The sequence below is a fragment of the Coregonus lavaretus genome (assembly GCF_964263955.1).
Source record: "Coregonus lavaretus genome assembly, contig: HAP1_SCAFFOLD_8156, whole genome shotgun sequence".
NCBI classification, from domain to species: domain Eukaryota; kingdom Metazoa; phylum Chordata; class Actinopteri; order Salmoniformes; family Salmonidae; genus Coregonus; species Coregonus lavaretus.
The window spans coordinates 1-22,514 of NW_028162556.1; the positions used below are offsets into that span (position 1 = coordinate 1).

Here is a 22,514-nt window from a genome sequence, read left to right on the forward strand (position 1 = left end):
TCAGTGCTGTGTGTAAGTTGACATTACAAACAATTTGGAATTTAATTATTTAGTCAGTCTCTCCATCTACTTTTAGCCAAGAGAGACTGGCATGCATAATATTAATATTAGCCCTCTGATTACAGTGAAGAGTAAGATGTGCCACTATGTTCTGGGACAACTGCAGTTTTTCTAGGTCCTTCTTTGCAGCACCTGACCATATAACTGAGCAATAATCAAGATAAGATCAAACTAGAGCCTGCACGAGTTGCTTTGTGAAGTATGGTGTCAAAAAAGCAAAGCATCTCTTTCTCACGGACAGACCTCTTCCCATCTTTACAACCATTCCATTGAGTCAATATGTTTTGACAATGACCGTTTACAATCCAAGGTAACACCAAGTAATTTAGTCTCCTCAACCTGCTCAACAGCCACATTAGTCATTATCAGATTCAGCTGAAGTCTAGAACTTAGGGAATGATTTGTACCAAACACAATGCTCTTAGTTTTAGAGATGTTCAGGACTAGTTTTTACTAGCCACCAATTCTAAGACGGACTGCAACTCTCCATTGTGCAGTACTGTATACTGTGTAAATGTATAAACTTGAGTATATTTTAAAATGGTGTACTTTGTGTTCTGATGCTAATGTGTTAAGTCATTTTAAAGAATACATTCTGGAAATCCGAATGTATCCTACAGAAAGTTTGTTCTGGCATTTCCCAATCTGTCCAGCAGGTGGCGACCTGTATGCATGTTTGTCCTATTGAAGACAAAGTGTCAATGATATCATTGTACATTACTGCATTGTCATGTATGGACTCCAGTGCTGCTCTGTGTGATTGGGCGGGTGTGTCTGTGAGCGAATGTGAGTCATGAATTGACTGATGTGAATTAGAGGTGGTTGTATGCCTTTAGAAAGTATTCATACCCCTTGACTTATTCCACATTTTGTTCTGTTACAGCCTGAATTCAAAATGGATTCTTTCTTTTTTTCTCACCCATCTACACACAATACCCCATAATGACAAAGTGAAAACATGTTTTTAGAAATGTTTGCACAGTTATTGAAAATTAAATACAGAAATATCTCATTTACATACAGTGCCTTCAGAAAGTATTAACACCCCTTGACTTTTTCCACATTTAGTTGTTTTACAAAGTGGGATTCAAATAATTTTTTTGGGGTAAATCTCTAAGACCTTTCCACACCTGGATTGTTCAATATTTGCCCATTATTATTTTCAAAATTATTCAAGCTCTGTCAAATTGGTTTTGATCATTGCTAGACAACCATTTTCAGGTCGTGACATATATTTTCAAGCAGATTTAAGTCAAAACTGTAACTCAGCCACTCAGGAACATTCACGGTCTTCTTAGTAAGCAACTCCCGTGTAGATTTGGCCTCATGTTTTAGGTTATTGTCCTACTGAAAGGTGAATTCATCTCCCAGTGTCTGGTGGAAAGCAGACGGAACCAGGTTTTCCTCTAGGATTTTGCATGTGCTTAGCTCCATTCAGTTTATTTTTTATCCTGAAAAACATCCCAGTCCTTAACGATTACAAGAATACCCATAACCTGATGCAGCCATGTTTGGAGGATTTCCCCCAAACATAACACTTTGTATTCAGGACAAAAAGTCAATTGCTTTGCCAAATATTTTGCAGTATTATATTATTTGTATTCTGTACAGGCTTCCTTCTTTTCACTATGTCAATTAGGTTAGTATTGTGGAGTAAATACAATGTTGTTGATCCATCCTCAGTTTTCTCCTATCGCAGCCATTACACTCTAACTGTTTTAAAGTCACCATTGGCCTCATGGTGAATGGTTTCCTTCCTCCTCAGAAACTGAGTTAGGAAGGACGCCTGTATCTTTGTAGTGACTGGGTGTATTGATACACCATCAAAGTGTAATTAATAACTTCACCATGCTCAAAGGGATATTCAATGTCTGCTTATTTTATTTTGACCCATCTACCAATAGGTACCCTTCTTTGTGAGGCATTGGAAAACCTCCCTGGTGTTTGTGGTTGAATCTGTGTTAGAAATTCACTGCTCGACTGAGGGACCTTACAGATAATTGTATGTGTGGGGTACAGAGATGTGGTAGTCATTCAAAAATCATGTTCAACATTATTGTACACAGAGTGAGTCCATGCAACTTATTACGCGACCTGTTAAACACATTTTTACTCCTCAACTTATTTAGGCTTGCCATAACAAAGGGGTTGAATACTTATTGACTCAAGACATTTCAGCTTTTCATTTTTTATTAATTTGTAAAGATTTCTAGAAACATAATTCCACTTTGACATTATGTGGTATTGTGTGTAGGCCAGTGACACACAATCTCAATTTAATCCATTTAAAATTCAGTGTGTAACACAACAAAATGTGGAAAAAGTCAAGTGGTGTGAATACTTTCTGAAGGCACTGCATGTGTTATGTATGCATTTGTGTATGTCTGTGTCTATATCAAGTTGTGTGTGACAGAGAAGGCTGAGTGTATGGCTGATATCTGAATAGGTCTCACCAGAAGAGGTAGTGTGCAATGCGCATGTCCCCTATGGCTCTCCGTAGCAGGAAACGCACCAACGGGCTGTCCAGGTAACACTCATATTTCAGAGCCTGAGAGAAAGCGAGAGAGATGGTTAGAGAAAGATGCATCGGATAGGTGTAAGAAATATGGAAATAGCTCCACATAGCCCTTTGATAAGGTGTTTGTGAAGTGTTCATAAGACATTCACAAAGCATTTATAAGGTGTTACCTGCACAAGCTGTGGCAAGAAGTCCAACAGCTCAGGGTCAGAGATGGAGTCCATCCACTGTACTGCAGTACGCCTCAGCTCCTGATCAGGGAAGCTGACACACACATTTGAATACATTATGCATTCAATTATTACATTGTTTCAATCCAGAATGACGACATATTTGAGAGGTCAAACAAATGCATGGACTTATCCTCATTAATCATTGAACTGTAATTCTAAAAGGCGAGTGATGCATGTGATGCCTTGCATGTTGCCCTGCTGAGGTGAGTTCATGGTGTTTATGTTCCAGAACAGGATTCTAAGCCTGTCTGGTCCACTCTTGTCTCTGACCATGACCCCAAACTGCCAGCATGTCTGTTGTTCACACTAACACCTCCAGTCCTAACACAACATGACAAGGTCGAATGGCGACCGCAGGTCTTCTGGTGACAGTTGCCTGCTGACTTTTGCCAAGGTGGCTATTTCCCTGGCGAGTGTTGCCCCAGAAACCATTGCCTGGCAACCACACACACGCACGCACGCACACACACACACACACACACAGTCCCCTTACGTGGCATGCAGGAGGCCCAGTGCGTCGTGGTGGTTGAGACATGCCCACTGGCGGAGCAGGGCGTAAATGTCTGACAGACATGCCCACTCCCAGCGGGGGGCACTAGCCAGCACCAGGGGCAGGGCACCACTCTCTGACTGGCAGAACGAACGCTTCTCCCACAACAGACGCTTGTCCTCTGGAGTCAACCTGGAGAGACACAGGGGAGAGTGCGAGGAGAAATATAAGCTAATATCAATACCTTACATGCATATTTAGCTTGAGAGTGGGAGAAAGAGAGGGGGATATGGAGAGGGGGAGCGGTATAGAGGGTAAAAGGTAGAGAGGGGAAGAGAGAGTGAAATAATGCATACTTGGAATACTTTCTCACAATGAAAGGAAAAGAAAGAGGTGTCGTTTACTGCAGCATTAGATGGCCATTCTCCACTGTAAAAAATAGATAGATTACCCTTGTATAAATGTGGCCAACACCTATCAATGCTGTCTTTGTTCTGTCTTCATGATAGCATTACTCTGTTTCTCCTTGCTTTGGCCACACTCACTCGAACGTGGTTACACTAATAAAAAACGATCGAGCTGAATTTGAAACGGGCATGAAACAAAGACAGAAAGAGAGTGATCGGAGCGTGTGTGTAAAGGAGAGAGGGTTAGAGGAGAGATACAGTTGAAGTTGGAAGTTTACATACACTTAGGGTGGAGTCATTAAAACCCGTTTTTCAACTACTCCACAAATTTCATGTTAACAAACTATAGTTTTGGCAACTCGGTTAGGACATCTACTTTGTGCATGACACAAGTAATTTTTCCAAAAATTGTTTACAGACAGATGATTTCACGTATAATTCACTGTATCACAATTCCAGTGGGTCAGAAGTTTACATACACTAAGTTGACTGTGCCTTTAAACAGCTTGGAAAATTCCAGAAAATGATGTCATGGCGTTAGAAGCTTCTGATAGGCTAATTGACATCATTTGAGTCAATTGGAGGTGTGCCTGTGGATGGATTTCAAGGCCTACCTTCAAACTCAGTGCCTCTTTGCTTGACATCATGGGAAAATCAAAAGAAATCAGCCAAGACCTCTGATTTTTTTTTTGTAGACCTCCACAAGTCTGGTTCATCCTTGGGAGCAATTTCCAAATGCCTGAAGGTACCACGTTCATCCGTACAAACAATATTACGCAAGTATAAACACCATGGGACCACGCAGCCGTACTTTGGTGCGAAAAGTGCAAATCAATCCCAGAACAACAGCAAATGACCTTGTGAAGATGCTGGAGGAAACAGGTACAAAATTATCTATATCCACAGTAAAACGAGTCCTATATCGACATAACCTGAAAGGCCGCTCAGCAAGGAAGAAGCCACTGCTCCAAAACCGCCATTAAAAAGCCAGACTACGGTTTGCAACTGCACATGGGGACAAAGATCGTACTTTTTGGAGAAATGTCATCTGGTCTGATGAAACAAAAATAGAACTGTTCGGCCATAATGACCATCGTTATGTTTGGAGGAAAAAGGGGTAGGGTTGCAAGCCAAAGAACACCATCCCAACCGTGAAGCACGGGGGTGGCAGCATCATGCTGTGGGGGTGCTTTACTGCAGGAGGGACTGGTGCACTTCACAAAATAGATGACATCATGAGGAAGGAAAATTATGTGGATATATTGAAGCAACATCTCAAGACATCAGTCAAGAAGTTAAAGCTTGGTCGCAAATGGGTCTTCCAAATGGACAATGACCCCAAACATACTTCCAAAGTTGTGGCAAAATGGCTTAAGGACAACAAAGTCAAGGTATTGGAGTGGCCATCACAAAGCCCTATAGAAAATGTGTGGGCACAACTGAAAAGGCGTGTGCGAGCAAGGAGGCCTACAAACCTGACTCAGTTACTCCAGCTCTATCAGGAGGAATGGGTCAAAATTCACCCAACTTATTGTGGGAAGCTTGTGGAAGGCTACCCAAAACGTTTGACCCAAGTTAAAAAATGTAAAGGCAATGCTACCAAATACTAATTGAGTGTATGTAAACTTCTGACCCACTGGGAATGTGATGAAATAAATAAAAGCTGAAATAAATCATTCTCTCTACTATTATTCTGACACTTCACTAAAGTGGTGATCCTAACTGACCTAATACAGGTAATTTTTACTAGGAATAAATGTCAGGAATTGTGAAAAACTGAGTTTAAATGTATTTGGCTAAGGTGTATGTAAACTTCTGACTTCAACTGTAGATAGAGGGGAGAGGAAGAAAGATAAACTGACTGGGAGAAGGGAGAATAAACAGTAGATGTCTCTCGTGGAGATACCTGAAAATGTCAACTGACAACTAAAGGTCAGTGATCACATTCATACTCATCACACACACACACACACACACACACACACATTAATCCATGTTTGTTTGAATCTCTGCCTAAATCAACACACATGTTTCTCTAACTGCTCTAGCAAACACACACATGGCAGAGGGCTGTTAACGGTTGGTACGGTTGTTTCCATTGGCTGAATATACTGTGTCATTGTTGGGATAGGATGATCCAGCTGGACAACAGTTGTTGCTATTGGATGAGCGCCTCTAATCTACTTCGTGCTTGGAGCCTGATATTGGATGGCACTGAAGCCAGTACACTTGTTTGGAAACACTGCACCTTAAGAGAATGTTCTTTAAATAATTATTTGTCAACACTGATATATCTGTTCTTCTTCATCTGATGGTAGTTGTCATGTAATATTAAACTTTTCCTGACCATTAATGGTCAGCTCTCCCACACCCTCCATTTGGCAAATCTGACCATAATTATATCCTCCTGATTCCTGCTTACAAGCAAAAACTAAAGCAGGAAGCACCAGTACTCGGTTAATAAAAAAGTGGTCAGATGACGCAGATGCTAAGCTACAGGATTGTTTTACTAGCACAGACTGGAATATGTTCCAGGATTCTTCTGATGGCATTGAGGAGTACACCACATCAGTCACTGGCTTCATCAATAAGTGCGTCGATGACGTCATCCCCACAGTGACCGTATGTACATACCCAACCAGAAGTCATGGATTACAGGCAAAATCCGCACTGAGCTAAAGGGTAGAGCTGCCGCTTTTAAGGAGCGGGACTCTAACCAGGACACATATAAGAAATCCCGATATGCCCTCCGACGAACCATCAAACAGGCAAAGCGTCAATACAGGACTAAGATTGAATCGTACTATACCGTCTCCGACGCTCGTCGGATGTGGCAGGGCTTGCAAACTATTACAGACAACGAAGGGAAGCACAGCCGCGAGCTGCCCAGTGACACAAGCCTAACAGACGAGCTAAATCACTTCTATGCTCGTGTAGAGGCAAGCAACACTGAAGCATGCATGAGAGCATCAGCTGTTCCAGATGACTGTGTGATCACACTCTCTGTAGACGATGTGAGTAAGACCTTTAAACAGGTCAACATTCACAAGGCCGCAGGGCCAGACGGATTACCAGGATGTGTACACAGAGCATGCGCTGACCAACTGGCAAGTGCCTTCACTGACATTTTCAACCTGTCCCTGACTGAGTCTGTAATAGCAACATATTTCAAGCAGACCACCATAGTCCCTGTGCCCAAGAACACTAACGTAACCTGCCTAAATGACTACAGACCCGTAGCACTCACGTCTGTAGCCGTGAAGTGCTTTGAAAAAGGCTGGTCATGGCTCACATCAACACCATTATCCCAGAAACCCTAGACCGACTCCAACAGATACAGATGATGCAAACTCTATTGCACTCCACACTGCCCTTTCCCACCTGGACAAAAATAACACCTATGTGAGAATGCTATTAATTGACTACAGCTCAGCGTTCAACACCATAGTGCCCTCAAAGCTCATCACTAAGCTAAGGACCCTGGGAATAAACACCTCCCTCTGCAACTGGATCCTGGACTTTCTGACGGGCCGCCCCCAGGTGGTAAGGGTAGGTTACAACACGTCTGCCACGCTGATCCTCAACACTGGGGCCCCTCAGGGGTGCGTGCTCAGTCCCCTCCTGTACTCCCTATTCACCCATGACTGCATGGCCAGGCATGACTCCAACACCATCATTACGTTTGCCGATGACACAACAGTGGTAGGCCTGATCACTGACAACGATGAGACAGCCTATAGGGAGGTCAGAGAACTGGCCGTGTGATCAAGACAAAGGGGATGATTGTGGACCACAGGAAAATAAGGACCGAGCACGCCCCCATTCTCATCGACAGGGCTGTAGTGGAGCAGGTTGAGAGCTTCAAGTTCCTTGGTGTCCACATCACCAACACACTATCATGGTCCAAACACACCAAGACAGTCGTGAAGAGGGCACGATAAAGCTTATTCCCCCTCAGGAGACTGAAAAGATTTGGCATGGGTCCTCAGATCCTCAAAAAGTTCTACAGCTGCACCATCGAGAGCATCCTGACTGGTTGCATCACTGCCTGGTATGGCAACTGCTCGGCCTCCGACCGCAAGGCACTACAGAGGGTAGTGCGTACGGCCCAGTACATCACTGGGGCCAAGCTTCCTGCTATCCAGGACCTCTATAACAGGCGGTGTCAGAGGAAGGCCCTAAAAGTTGTCAAAGACTCCAGCCACCCTAGTCATAGACTGTTCTCTCTGCTACCGCACGGCAAGCGGTACCAGAGCACCAAGTCTTAAGACTGCTGAATAGCTAATCAAATGGCTACCCGGACTATTTGCATTGACTGAAAAACATCAAACACACACACCACAGAAAACAGCACATCTCCCTTCCTTCCATCCTTCAAAGGCTCCAAAGCCCCAGAAAAAGTATCCTGCTTGGAAGTAAACAACAAAACTCACTCTGGTCCAAGATAAACACTGTTCTATTTATCTCTCTCACAACACACAGGAGACATGATCATAAACTATTATAACTACTAATGGGCCAAACACTACACTGAGATATGGAGAATAGACACACACGAGAACACACACACAAACAAAGACAGACACACACCCTACCATATCCTATATATCCAGGGAGGACTGAGATAAACATTGTTGACACACTCCTTAGAGAAGGCCAGTGGAGCTCCCCAAACGTTTCTTTCTACCTCTCTTAGGAATTCAGATCATCGGTCTGATTAATATTCAGTAACCTTTTCATCACTTTTGTAAATGGCGCTCACACACACACACACACACACACACACACACACACACACACACACACACACACACACACACACACACACACACACACACACACACTATAGAACAGCACACACACACACAGGGGACAAAAGAGGAGAGGAGAGGGGGATGGGGAGACTAGAGGGGGGAGAGAGGAGGGGGGGGGGGGGGTATAATATCATCTGGGGAGGATTCACCACCAGCTGCTGCTATGACATCACTCATCAACTGGACCCCCTCTTCCCTCATCACCCATCCCCCCAATACCATTTCCAGTGCACCACACTGCCCATATATCTCCTGTCTGTCTTCCTGTTCTGTCCACTACTAACCTAGCCTGGCTACCATTCTGTTTGAGATATCATTCCACTCCTTTCCATGTTTAGCATGACCTGGAGTACATCAAGTGGAATGTTAGCAAAACAGGTTCTGGATATCAGGCTACTACTAACCTATTAAAACCCCTCAATAACTTCTACAGCTGTTGGGTTTGAACACTAGCACAAGAACATACGATACGTGACAACTCTCACTACTCTCTAATGCAGTGTAACAGTGACGTTATAATGATGTGGTAATAATGTATGTCAGTCTAACAGAGCTGTTCTGTCATTCCATGGAGTGAGTGAGTGTAGTATTCTCACCAGAAGAGTGATTTCTTGTGTAGTACATCCTGCAGTTGTCTCTGGCTGTGCTGGTCCAGTCTGGAGAAGTCATACTTGGGACTGAACTCTGCGGGAGGGGGGGTACTAAAGCGCACCTCAAACGACGACGTGGGGAAGTCCACCTAAAGGTCAGAGGTCAGAGGTTAGGGGTCACACTAACAACAACATTATGATTCTTCGTGAAGTGTTGTGATGAGGGAAATGTACTTCAAATGAATAAATATTGATATGGTTTGATTTAAGTCATTGTAACTCTTACAGCTGAATCTAAACCAGATATAAACACGTGGAAAAGACGCTCACTGAGTATGCGGAGTAGAAATAGACGTCTGACCAGACTGTTACAGAGCAGATGGACAAGGTAATGGTGGATGAAGAGATGGAAGAGATTGGGGGAGAGGAGAGGAACAGAACGATGTGAGGAATCCATCCAAGGAGAGAAAAAAAAAAGATGGAAAGCCAAGAGATCAACATGAGACTGAAAGTCATGGCAGGACACTGAGGGAAAGAGTTTTGGAGGAAGGAAGAAAGACAGATGGATAAACTCAAGAAGAGAGGACTGTAAAAAAAACAAAAAAGGAGAAAACAAGTCAGATAGCGTGAAATGTTAGACGGTGTGCAGAAGTGTGTGTGAGGGGGTTACATTCGGGTTCATTTACATTTACATTTAAGTCATTTAGCAGACGCTCTTATCCAGAGCGACTTACAGTTAGTGAATACATATTATTATTATTATCATTTTTTTTTATACTGGCCCCCCGTGGGAATCGAACCCACAACCCTGGCATTGCAAACGCCATGCTCTATCAACTGAGCTACATCCCTGCCGGCCATTCCCTCCCCTACACTGGACCAATTGTGCGCCGCCCATGAGTCTCCCGGTCGCGGCCGGCTGCGACAGAGCCTGGATTCGAACCAGGATCTAGTGGCACAGTTAGCACTGCGATGCAGTGCCTTAGACCACTGCGCCACTCAGGAGATACAAGATTCATGAGAGGTTAATGTGCGCCAGACCCCAGATGTGTCTTATGCGATGTTCGTGTATGTGCATAAGCATGTTCTGCAGTCAGTGATGAAGAATGAAGCCTCAAATGATGTCAGCACGCTAATGAGGAGACTGATTGCAACAACACACACACATCTCATTTGAACACAGGCCACTGCAATGAGACAAAAAGCCACTGGGCACCAGCGCCACGGGCCAGTTGGCACTGCGACACACTGGGTTGGCACTGCAGGAGGGACTAGGTTTACACCAGAATACTGCTGAGAGGAAACACTGTGTGTGTGTGTGTGTGTGTGTGTGTGACAGAGAGAGAGAAGAGGATGTGTGTCAAAAGGGAGGGTATAGAGAGTGTAATATGAAGGGTGAGTGTTTTGGCCAGAGCAGAGCTATCTGACCTACTTTCAGGTCCCTTCTGCAGGCAGCAGCAGCACGCGTGTGTGCGCATGTCCTTCTGTGTGAGCGTTAAGGTCCACATCTGTGTGTATGTGTACTACACAGGGATGGGCGATATGGTCAAAATACTGTATCATATCACTATATTTTTCTCATTTTTGACAGTATTTTATGTTTCTGAAAAATACAAGTTCTAAATAAATGCATAACTCTAGAATGGCAACAAATGAATTCTAAGTGAATTGAAAAGTATTTTTATTCTCAACTGAGGTAGATAGGTACATGCAGACAGGGATTATGAGTTTTCCCTTTCTGTAATACACATGATCTCCAGTGTTCTGGATGTGCGGGTTGATAGACACTAGACTCGACGCTGTATGTTAAACTAATATCTGTTTACTGGGATTGACGCCAACTGGAGGTCCAAAGACCAAGGACAGATTGTTGGTGTATTCTGTGGAACACTGTGTGATTCTGTAGCAGCTGACAAAGTTGTTTTTATTTCCTGATGCTGTGTAATTAGGATATAAGGGCCTTCTCGGCGAAGGCCAAGTTAGACATTTTCTCTGCTTCTGTTCTGGAGGTGTCTCCCTGTTGCAACTTGTATTAAACCAGATTGATTTATGATTGATTATATCCGCGAATGCTCTTCTCTTTTGTTCACCTGAAAATCCCTTAACATCATACCTGCTCCACAGCTCTAAAACAGGCCAAAAAGACATCAAACGTTCAGATTTTACACACCCAGGAGGACTAGTATTGTACCTGTAATGTGTCTGTGTGTGTGCATGTCTTTTATAGATTGCTGTTTGGACCAGGAGCTAAGATAGATGTTTTATTCCAGCAGGTCAGTCTAAAACCTCTCTAAGTCCCCATACAGTACAGTAAACTATAAAAGAGGGAGAGAGAAAGAGAGGGACAGAGAGCAGAGTGGAGAGAGAGAAAGAGAGAGGGATAGGAGAGCAGAGGAAGAGGAAGAAGAAAGAGATTGGGAGTACAATAGGAAATAAATAGGGAACTACACCTTGAAAAACAAACTGACGCAGATAAGAGAAAGAGAGGAAGGAAGGAAGAGGAGGAGAAAAGGTGTGTATGCCTTTCTGTGTGTGAGCGTGTGTGTGCATGTGTATGTGTGAGGGTGTGTGACTGTGTGTGTGTGTGTGTGTGTGTGTGTGTGTGTGTGTGTGTGTGTGTGTGTGTGTGTGTGTGAGCGTGTGTATGTGTGAGCGTGTGTATCTGTGAGCGATGTGTGTGTGTGTGAGCGTGTGTGACTGCGTGTGTGTGTGTGTGTGAATGTGAATGTGTGTGAGCGTGTGTGTGTGTGAATGTGAATGTGTGTGAGCGTGTGTGTGTGTGTGAGTGAGTGAGTGAGTGAGTGAGTGAGTGAGTGAGTGAGTGAGTGAGTGAGTGAGTGAGTGAGCGTGTGTGTGAGCGTGTGTGTGTAGCGTGTGTACGAATAGGCCAGTTACCTGCAGGATGACGCTGTCAGGCTGGCTGAAGTTTGGGGAGCTGGAGCGAGCGTTACTTCCTGGGGTGGAAGGCCACAGACCAAGTAGCTTCCTCCCACACGTCAGGATGCTGGGGGACACACAGAATGACAGTCATCACACCGACACGCACACACAGACATACAGAGCCTCCTGAACTGCTACTCACTGTCTGAAGTTGAAGAGGGGCATGGTGACCCAGCCCAGGGAGTCGATGCTCCGCCGTTGCTTGCTGCCCTTCTCCTCCGCACCTCCAGGGGGTGGCAGAGCGCTGGCATATAGAGTCACCGTCAGCTGGGTCTCCCTTGGCAACTGGTTAATCTGCACTGGGAAACACACCCTGGGGGGGAGAGAGGGACAGGGGGAGGGAGGAAGAAGGGAGAGATGCAATGGGAGAGGAAGAGGGTAAAGAAGGATATAAGGGGCAGAGAGGAATAGAAAAGGAAAGAGGGTGGGGGGTTGAGAGAGAGAGAGAGTTGTACTTGAGTCCTTGTGAAATGCAGTATAAAGTAAATACACATTTTCCTACAAGAGAGTAGTCTGGGAGTGGCACTGTAACTGTTGGTAAACAGTAAATTATATATCTATTATATTTAGCCCTGTGTCATCCACAAAAGACTAGTTAGCATGAAAGGAGCTAGCATCGGGCTAACAAAAAATAGCAACGTTATAAACACACACCATTGCCATTGGGGGCTCTGTTAGCATGCTTCGCTAACTAAGAAAACATGTTCAGTTATGCGGCCAGACTGTAGGCTACAGTATGGACGGGTGCCTCATAAAAGCCTCTCAAGATAAGATGTCCAGCCAAACAGTTTACTTTCAGGACTTTTATACAACCAACAAACCAAGTGCTGTTTGAGGAAGGCTACCTTACAAAGATGTAGCTCGCTGCACTCCCTGTCCAAAGCACTCCGGACAGAATTAAATATGGATAGGGTTGCAAAATTCCACGAACTTTTAATACATTCCCTGGTTTTCCAGAAATCCTGGTTGGATTTGGGGAAAACCAGGGAACTTATTGAAAGTTCCCGGAATTTTGCAACCCTAAACATGGCCTATTCGTGTTTATTCCATCTTATCTCAAGTAGCTCCAACAAGCTGGACACTGTCAAGCAATCTTCTCAGGAAGTGGTGTTTTAGAGTGAAGGTTTTGCACTGCTGTTGTCATATCTGGAGGTTTCAGCACCACTAGGTCTACTCAGGGTTGATAATCCACCAGGACACTAAATCCACCCAGATACCAGAGGATTCAAAATATCCTTACAATAGATGCAAAAAAAAGATCCCAGCAATAGTGTCTTCAAAAATAGCCCCAGGACAATGCTTTAAGGACATGAGGTAGAGGTGAAGAGATCTGAAAATAGCCCCAGGACAATGCTTTAAGGACATGAGGTAGAGGTGGAGAGATCAGAAAATAGCCCCAGGACAATGCTTTAAGGACATGAGGTAGAGGTGGAGAGATCTGAAAATAGCCCCAGGACAATGCTTTAAGGACATGAGGTAGAGGTGGAGAGATCTGAAAATAGCCCCAGGACAATGCTTTAAGGACGTGGTCCTCTGTAGCTCAGCTGGTAGAGCACGGCGCTTGTAACGCCAAGGTAGTGGGTTCGATCCCCGGGACCACCCATACACAAAAAAATAATAATGTATGCACGCATGACTGTAAGTCGCTTTGGATAAAAGCGTCTGCTAAATGGCATATTATTTTATTATTATTACATGAGGTAGAGGTGGAGAGATCTGAAAATAGCCCCAGGACAATGCTTTAAGGACATGAGGTAGAGGTGGAGAGATCTGAAAATAGCCCCAGGACAATGCTTTAAGGACATGAGGTAGAGGTGGAGAGATCAGAAAATAGCCCCAGGACAATGCTTTAAGGACATGAGGTAGAGGTGGAGAGATCTGAAAATAGCCCCAGGACAATGCTTTAAGGACATGAGGTAGAGGTGGAGAGATCAGAAAATAGCCCCAGGACAATGCTTTAAGGACATGAGGTAGAGGTGGAGAGATCTGAAAATAGCCCCAGGACAATGCTTTAAGGACATGAGGTAGAGGTGGAGAGATCTGAAAATAGCCCCAGGATGCTGCTGCACAGCTACCTTCACATCTATTTTAAAGGAGATTAGTTACAACCCACAAATAAAAACATACTGTAAACAGTTTACATCTGCTTCAATAAGCACACACACACACACACACGACCAATGGCTCTTTCCAGTTGACACATATGGGGGAAAGTAGGTTAGTCCTAATGAGAACTGAAAACAGTGAACAAATGGAACACCTGGTAGTAGAGTGTGATGGATGGAACACTAACCTGCTTCTGGAAGTGTGCACTTTGTATGTAATTAATACATGTTGTGGGTGGATAGCAAATATAATTATTACTAATAAATCCTAAGCAACAAGTAATAGATAGATGGATTCTGATTGGTGAACATCTCTGTGAGATTGGTTGAGGTGTCTATAAGGTCTGTTGTAATAGGCTGTGAGGTTGGTTGAGGTACCTGGCTGTGATTGGTTAAAATGTCTATAAGGCCCGTGGTAACAGGCTGTGTTTGGGTACATACCTCTGGTCCCAGACCACCAGGTGAAACAGGTACTTGCTGACCTGCTGTTTGCTGGTGTGCTGCGGGGCACAAAGCTCCGCCCCTCCATGGGTCAGCGAGCATGACAGGAAGAAGCCCTCGTAGCTAACAGGAAGAGGAAGAGGAGATCAGAGGAGATGATAGTCATTATGAAACCCCATTGGCCTATGTATGTAAATGCTATAATTACAAGTAACTGAGGACCAAGTTGGAGTCATGTAAAATGATGCAAAACAAACAAGACAAGACTTCTTCATGGGACTGTGTTCAATTCAATTCAATCAGTGTCTTCTGACTGTGGGAAATGAACAGAGTTCTCTTGTGAGTATGTGTCAGTTGTGTAGTGTGTATCAGTGTATGTTAGAGTATACACTGAGTGTACAAAACATTATGAACATTATGCTCTTTCCATGGCAGACTGACCAGGTGAATCCAGGTGAAAGCTATGATCCCTTATTGATGTCACTTGTTAAATCCACTTCAATCAGTGTAGATGAAGGGGAGGAGACAGGTTAAATATTTATTTTTAACTCTTGAGACATGGATTGTGTATGTGTGCCATTCTGAGGGTGAATGGGCAAGGCAAAAGATTGAAGTGCCTTTGAATAGGGTATGGTAGTAGGTGCCAGGCGCACCGGTTTGAGTAAAGAACTGCAACGCTGTTGGGTTTTTCACACTTAACAGTTTCCCGTGTGTATCAAGAATGGTCCACCACCCAAAGGACATCCAGCCGACTTGACACAACTGTGGGAAACATTGGAGTCAACATTGGCCAGTATCCCTGTGGAACGCTTTTGACACCTTGTCCATGCGCCGACAAATTGAGGCTGTTCTGAGAGCAAAAGTGGGAGTGCAACTTAATATTAGGAAGGTGTTCTTAATATTTTGTACACTCAGTGTATATGAGACATATTTCAGGGTTCATCAACAAGATTCAGGCGCGGGCTGATTTTTTCTTGAGCGGATGGTCGGGGGGCCGGAACATAATTACAAACATATATAATATTTGACTAAAACATAATAATTTCAAACCTTGCTTACATTTGTATATGATCACATCTCTCTATTATATGTGGAAATACTTTGGAACAGATTTCCCAAAATAAAATCACTTGGAGCTGATTTCTTGGTGTTTTTTAAAATGTTTATGTCCAACAATGAAAACATGGGGGGCCAAATAAAACCACCCGCGGGCCAAATTTGTCCCGCGGGCCGCCAGTTGGGGAACTGTGATATTTAATACACATTCCTGGTTGAGAGAATGCCAAGAGTGTGCAAAGCTGTCATCAAGGCAAAGAGTGGCTATTTGAAGAATCGTTTATCACTTTTTTGGTTACTACATGAATCCATATGTGTTATTTCATAATTGTTATGTCTTCACCATTATTATACAATGTAGAAAATAGTAAAAATACGGAAAATCCTTTGAATGAGTAGGTGTGTCCAAACTTTTGATTGGTACTGTATATTACTACATTATTAGTGTGGCTTGCGAAAGCAGCCACACTTTAAATACTGTACCACTTATTTCTGACTTATAGGTTATTATTCTTTACAACGCTACTCCTCTTACACCGTTTAAGCTAACTTTAAAACCTGCAGGCTGATCTGGAGTGCCAAGTCTAAGTCCAAGTCTAGGTCCAAGTCTAGGTCCAAGTCTAGGTCCAAAAGACTTCTCAACAGCTTCTACCCCCAAGCCATAAGACTCCTGAACAGCTAATCATGGCTACCCGGACTATTTGCACTGCCCCCCCACCCCCACCCCATCTTTTTACGCTGCTGCTACTCTGTTAATTATTTATGCATAGTCACTTTAACTCTACCCACATGTACATATTACTTCAACTACCTCAACTAGCCGGTGCCCCCGCACATTGACTCTGCACCGGTACCCCCCTGTATATATAGCCTCCCTACTGTTATTTTATTTAACTTCTGCTCTTTTTTTCTCAACACTTTTTTGTTGTTGTTTTATTGTACTTTTTTATTAAAAATAAATGCACTGTTGGTTAAGGGCTGTAAGTAAGCATTTCACTGTAATGTCTGCACCTGTTGTATTCGGCGCATATGGCCAATAACATTTGATTTGATTTGATTTGAATAGTGTGCTTGCATACAACTTTTTGTTACTATATACACTTTTTAAACTATAAAACTTTTATTAAACTTATTAAACTTCATCCACTTTCATGGGATTTCTTCAACATACTAAAGCTTCCATTGTGACATCATGACTTCCAATATTCCATTCACTGTGAATGCAACAATGCAATTTTTTACACAAATCAGCTACTTTGACCACTTTCCCAACAAGTTAGACAATATTTTAGAGGGTATGACATCTTGGTCTACTTCTCTGCTATTCAAATCTAGAACCAGAACAGAATTATCTGCTACCAATCAAGTTACAGCTGTTTGTCGGTGTTCAGACTGACGAAAAGTAGATAGCTAATGCCAGCTTCCAGCTCTCTCAGGTCTTGTCATTGAACAGCCCAAATGGAGCCATTGCTATGGATACCAATGCATTTCAATGGCACAAAAGGGCCATAGGCTAGAATGGTAATTTTAAAAAAAAGCTGTCAACTCCAAACTAACGTTGAGATGTTCAGACTGATTATTATTTTGATGTACTTATTTCAATTAATCCCCAACAGACTGAATAGTAATTAAAGGGTAACAACATTGGGTAATAATGTTACCATGTTATTTGTCTTACAGTAAAATAGTGCTATTGCTAGTTAAATCCCTATCTGAAAATCATCTCAATGCAGATGATATCAACCTCGTGTGGGAGATCATCAGATATTTTGGTATCAATTTATCTGTTTTTCCTGCACACACCTTCAGTGTCTTTCTTACACACACACACACACACACACACACACACACACACACACACACACACCGCCGGACAGGTGCCTAGCAACCAGTCAGCGCTCGGCCCCACCCCTCGGGTCAGAGGTCAGGCAGAGTTCCCAGGCTGTCAATCACCCTTTGTCAGGAACCAATCACGTGCCAGCATAAGTTTCAGGGGAGACAAAGGAGCCAGCCAACTGGGGGGTGGAGCACTGGACCATTCACATGATTGGAAGGGGGTGAGGGAGTGGGAGGGCCATTCCAATACACAGCAGTGGGAACAGGGGAAAGTGTAGGGGCAGAGAGAGTGGTAGAGGCAATAAGGCTGTAGGGTGAAGATGGGGGAATGGGTAGGACAAGTATATAGAATGCATGGGATAGAATGTATGGGAATGGTGAGATCGCAGTGCATCTGGCCCTGGTTATGGAGCTGTGCCAGGGGAGAAGAGAGGGGAGGAAAGAGCCGTTACTGAGAGAAGACATATGAATGGAGATTCAGGGGGAGGGCTGAGCTGCATACACTCAGGCCAATATAGAGGGAGTGATGGCATGGGAAAAAGGAGGGAAAACGGAGTAGGGGAGGGAAGTGAGGATAGGGAAGTGAAAATGGGGAGAAGGGTAAAGGGGAGGGGGAGGAAAAGGGGGGGCAGATGAGGCTGTTTCTCAGGATTCTCTGTGTATGCTGCTATGCTCCATAACACCATGTAATCCTCATGGATTATACTGGGGAAATCCAGCCTGAACAGCTGGCCCTCTGTGTGTGTGTGTGTCAGTGGTGGAAAAAGTACCCAATTGTCATACTTGAGTAAAAGTAAAGATACCTTAATAGAAAATTATTGAAGTAAAAGTCACAGAGTAAAATACTACTTAAGTAAATGTCTAAAAGTATTTAAATACACTTAAGTATTAAAAGTAAATGTAGTTGCTAAAATATACTTCAGTATCAAAAGTAAAAGTAAAAGTATAAATCATTTCAAATTCCTTATATTAAACAAACCCGATGGGAGAGGCGAAGGTCGAGTCATGCGTCCTCTGAAATATGACCCACCATAACACCTGCCAGCTTAACCCGGAAGCCAGCTGCAACAATGTGTCGGAGGAAACACCGTTCAACTGACGACCGAAGTCAGCCTGCAGGTGCCCGGCCCACCACAAGGAGTCGCTCGAGTGCGATGAGCCAAGTAATGCCCCCCCCGGCCAAACCCTCCCCTAACCCGGAAAACGCTGGGCCAATTGTGCGCCGCCCTATGGGAATCCCGGTCACCGGCAGTTTTGACTACAGACCCAGGATCGGACCTGGGTCTGTAGTGACGCCTCAAGCACGGCGATGCAGTGCCTTAGACCGCTGCGCCACTCGGGAGGCCACCAAGGATGTCCTCTTGATAAGTGCGTGAATGGACCATTTTCCTGTACTGCTAAGCATTCAAAATGTAATGAGTACTTTTGGGTGTCAGGGAAAATGTATGGAGTAAAAAGTACATTATTTTCTTTAGGAATGTATTGAAGTAAAAGTAGTCACAAATATTAATAGTAAAGTACAGATACCCACAAAAACAACTTCAGTAGTACTTTAAAATATGTGTACTTAAGTACTTTATATTACTGGTGTGTGTGTGTGTGGTTACGTGCGTATGTGCGTGCCTGAGTTTATGTGTGTTACCTGGCAGCCCATGTGATGGGGATGCGATGAGCAGCGTAGACGCTGAAGGACAGGACGTTGGTGACCAGGCCTGCTTCCTGTGTGGGCGCCGTGTGCCGGTTGCTCTGCACCGTGGTGTGGAAGTTAGCGTTGAACGTGCTACAGTACAGCTCCACCAGATCCAAAATGGCTGCCGTCAGCTTCTCCACCACTTTCTCTGCAAGGTGGAAGTAAACCATTTAGATTCACATAGCCTTCATTTAGCAGATACTCTCTAAGTGCATTCAATTAAAGAGGGCTAAACAACAACTTAACACAAGCTTTAAAAGTAAAACCTTAAATAATAAATGTTAGTAACAATCCATGTGCAGAATTTAGCATGTTTTAAAGATCCAGTGCTAAAGAACTCTCCTGATTCACAACAGCTGTCTGTCAGTATTACTCGTTATCCACGAGTAGAGTCAGAGCAATACACAAAACCAACACCACACTAAGTCCATGCTCTAAGAGTTTGCCATCTTATCACCTTACTGCTAATCATTGTGAGCTCATTACTCCTACACTGACCCTTTGAACTCTCATACAGTGTGTGTTTAACCTCTTCATAACCTTGTGTTTGTACACTACCAGAGAGTCAAACATTAGTTCCTGTCATCATTCCATCATTCATAGGGCTCTGGTCAAAAGTAGTGCACTATGTAGGGAATATGGGCCCTGGTCAAAAGTAGTGCACTGTGTACGGAGTAGGATGCCATTTGGGATACAGACATGTCAACACGGCTCAATTGGCTGGGCTCCACTATTTACATGTGTCTCTTCATACATCCAGTGGAGCAGCTCAGCCCTATAGGGAAAACAACATCCAACCTCTCGGAAATGTTATCCCTTTCTTTATAAGGGCAGACAGACGGATAGAGATGCAGATGGATGGAGGAGGTGGTTAGTGTATCTGTGTATCCTGTATGAAGTTAGCCATCCTTCCTGTTTGTCTGAGTATAGCTGGGGGAGGTAGGATATATGTCTCAAATGGCACCCTATTCCCTATATAGTGCATTACTTTTGACCAGAGCACAATGGGCCCTGCTCTGTAGTGCAATATAAAGGACATGGGGTGCCATTTGGGACCCAGCCAGAGACATCGGTAAAGAGGGACATCCGTGGCGTACATCACAGCAAGTCAAGGACACTTCCGCTCTGACATGAGGTAGTGCTACTGTGACAGACCAGTGTGCCTGCTTAGCAGTGTAGCTTCCTCCCCATCTGGGTACACTGTCCGTACAATGGCTCGAACCAGGTTCCTATGCCACGCAAACACACCTGACCGCCCGCTTGACAAAGTGCTTGCGCTGCTGAAAACCTAGTAATTCGGTGACCCGAGTGGAGACATTTCAAGGTGTGGAGTGAGCTTAAGGTACGATCTTAAAGGGATAGTTCACCCAAATTACTAAATGACATATTGGTTTCCTTACCCTATAATCAGTGTATGGACAAGGTATGACAGCCATCCATGCTTTGGTTTAGTTTCCCTGGCACTGTTTCCACATGCTAACGTTTTAGAATTCGTGGCACAAATCCCATTCAAGTCAAGGAACCGATATTATCATTTTTCAAGCATCATGTTCAAAACATCTAGAAGGGAATTTGTTGAGCTTCACAATCAATTTTAGATACTTTCGGGTTATTTGGACATGAGAAATGCTAATATCGGTCCCATGACTTACAACATTAGCATGTGCAAACAGTGCCAATGAAACTTAACCGAAGCATGGATTGCTGTCATACCTTGTCCATAGACTGCTTACAGGGTAAGGAAACCAATGTGTCATTTTGTAATTTGGGTGAACTATCCCTTTAATTCTGTTACACTACTGTACAGACCTGACCATCATCCCACGAGCATATAACCCGGCGACCCTCCCCTCCATCTACAGTATCATATCATCTCTCCTCTTCTTTCCTCCCCCTTCCTCTTCTCTTTCCCATCCTCTCTCTGTCTTCTTTCTCCCCTTCCCCTCTGTCTGTCCTGTCTATCATCCCCTACCCTACAGTATCTGTCTGTGTGTTATTCTGTGTTGTAGCACAGTAAGACATGAATAACCTACCTCTGTTCTCTTTGATGGCCAGCACTGATGGATCCTGTGAAGAGACACACACACAGTTACAGAATGCATTCAACAAATTGACTAACCTTGGTTCTGGAGTTACAGGAGTACAGTATACTGTATGGGTAATGAAGTTATGCCTGATCTAAGCTCAGTTTAGTTTTTTTAACTCTCTGTGTCTAAAGGTTAAATTAGATCTGTGTCTAAAGGTAATTTCTATCTGAAATGTGGCAGTATGTGTGTGTGTGTGTTTACCTTCTGGACTTTAGGCTGCAGACGACAGGGGCATGCTGGGAGCTGGTTGAGGGCAGAAGTGATGTCAGGCGTTTCCACGGCAGCCAGTGAGCTGCAGAGAGCCTTCACTGATTGGACCAACCGTTCCACATGCAACACAAGCTCCACCTTCAGAGGGGGGAGGGAGAACAGAGTGATTTTAACCTTACACATACATTTTCAAAATAAGAGCCAAACATGTTTGCTTTCGTTCGTGTGTGTGTGTGACAGTGTGTGTGTGTGTACGTGCATGTGCGTTTGTGTGTGTCTGTGCCTGTTTGTGTATTTACGTGCGTGTGTGTAGTAGGTTACCTCTGATAGTAGAAAGGACTCAGCCTCGTTGTGAAACGTATCCAGGAGCAGAGTCAAAGCCTCTCTGTTCAAACACAAGTAAATATCAACAACACTTACCACGTTTCTATCCAACCTTTGTATGCGAGTAGAGTGCATGTCGGAATTTGTTTTTCATGACAGGCCTGATGGAAACAGCAAATTTGTTGGTAAAAACGTTCCAAATGTCGACAAAACTAAATACGCTAGACAAGGTGGGATCTTTTTGTGTCTGTAAAATATTTATTATGCAAGAAATGGCGCTGGAAACCCCTTTATGCGCAAATATTGATATAATAACCATCACCTCGAAGAAAGCTTGAGTCACGCTATGACGTATGGTTCTCCCATTAAAATGTTATTTTTATGTGCATTACATCATCACCCACATCCTTTTATTCGCAACAAGTCAATTTGATGGAAAGACATTTCTGGTGGGAAAATGCGCATATTGCGGATTTTAGAATATTCGCATGAAAATCTGTCGCCAATTGGATGGAAACCTAGCTACTATCAAGGATATCAAAGTCCCAGCTTAAGGCCTTTAATTGCTTTTTAATGTAATTAGTGGTGTGCGAGATCTAGGCCCCTCCCCCTCACCTAGTAACGGTCTGTCTGATTGGTCGTTCCTGCAGCAGGATGCCGTGGTTCATCGTAGAGGCCGTGTCATCATCATCCTCCTGTCAATCACAACATAA

General features: G+C 43.8%; 1 protein-coding gene across 1 annotated transcript; it reads right to left on the bottom strand.

Annotated features, from left to right (window-relative positions):
- Positions 1–2,424: 2,424 nt before the first annotated feature.
- On the bottom strand, positions 2,425–22,494 carry LOC311119161 (phosphatidylinositol 4-phosphate 3-kinase C2 domain-containing subunit beta-like). The gene is made up of 12 exons (XM_084193904.1): positions 22,417–22,494; positions 21,799–21,862; positions 21,469–21,615; positions 21,214–21,247; positions 19,133–19,328; positions 14,599–14,721; positions 12,195–12,365; positions 12,008–12,116; positions 9,119–9,261; positions 3,305–3,493; positions 2,749–2,842; positions 2,425–2,608 (listed from the first exon to the last, which is right to left on the bottom strand). Exons 1-12 carry the CDS (start codon positions 22,467–22,469, stop codon positions 2,510–2,512), a joined length of 1,422 nt encoding a protein of 473 aa, XP_084050030.1. The 5' UTR covers positions 22,470–22,494; the 3' UTR covers positions 2,425–2,509.
- Between the last annotated feature and the right edge of the window lie 20 nt (positions 22,495–22,514).

What these genes read in the sequence shown, in the direction of transcription:
- LOC311119161 (XM_084193904.1), bottom strand. Translation starts at nt 22,469, where the DNA reads ATGAACCACGGCATCCTGCTGCAGGAACGACCAATCAGACAGACCGTT. An exon ending in TGCAGCCTAAAGTCCAGAAG is followed by an intron (nt 21,248 to 21,468) that starts GTAAACACACAC and finishes GTCTCTTCACAG; the next exon opens with GATCCATCAGTGCTGGCCAT. An exon ending in GGCCATCAAAGAGAACAGAG is followed by an intron (nt 19,329 to 21,213) that starts GTAGGTTATTCA and finishes TCCACCTTGCAG; the next exon opens with AGAAAGTGGTGGAGAAGCTG.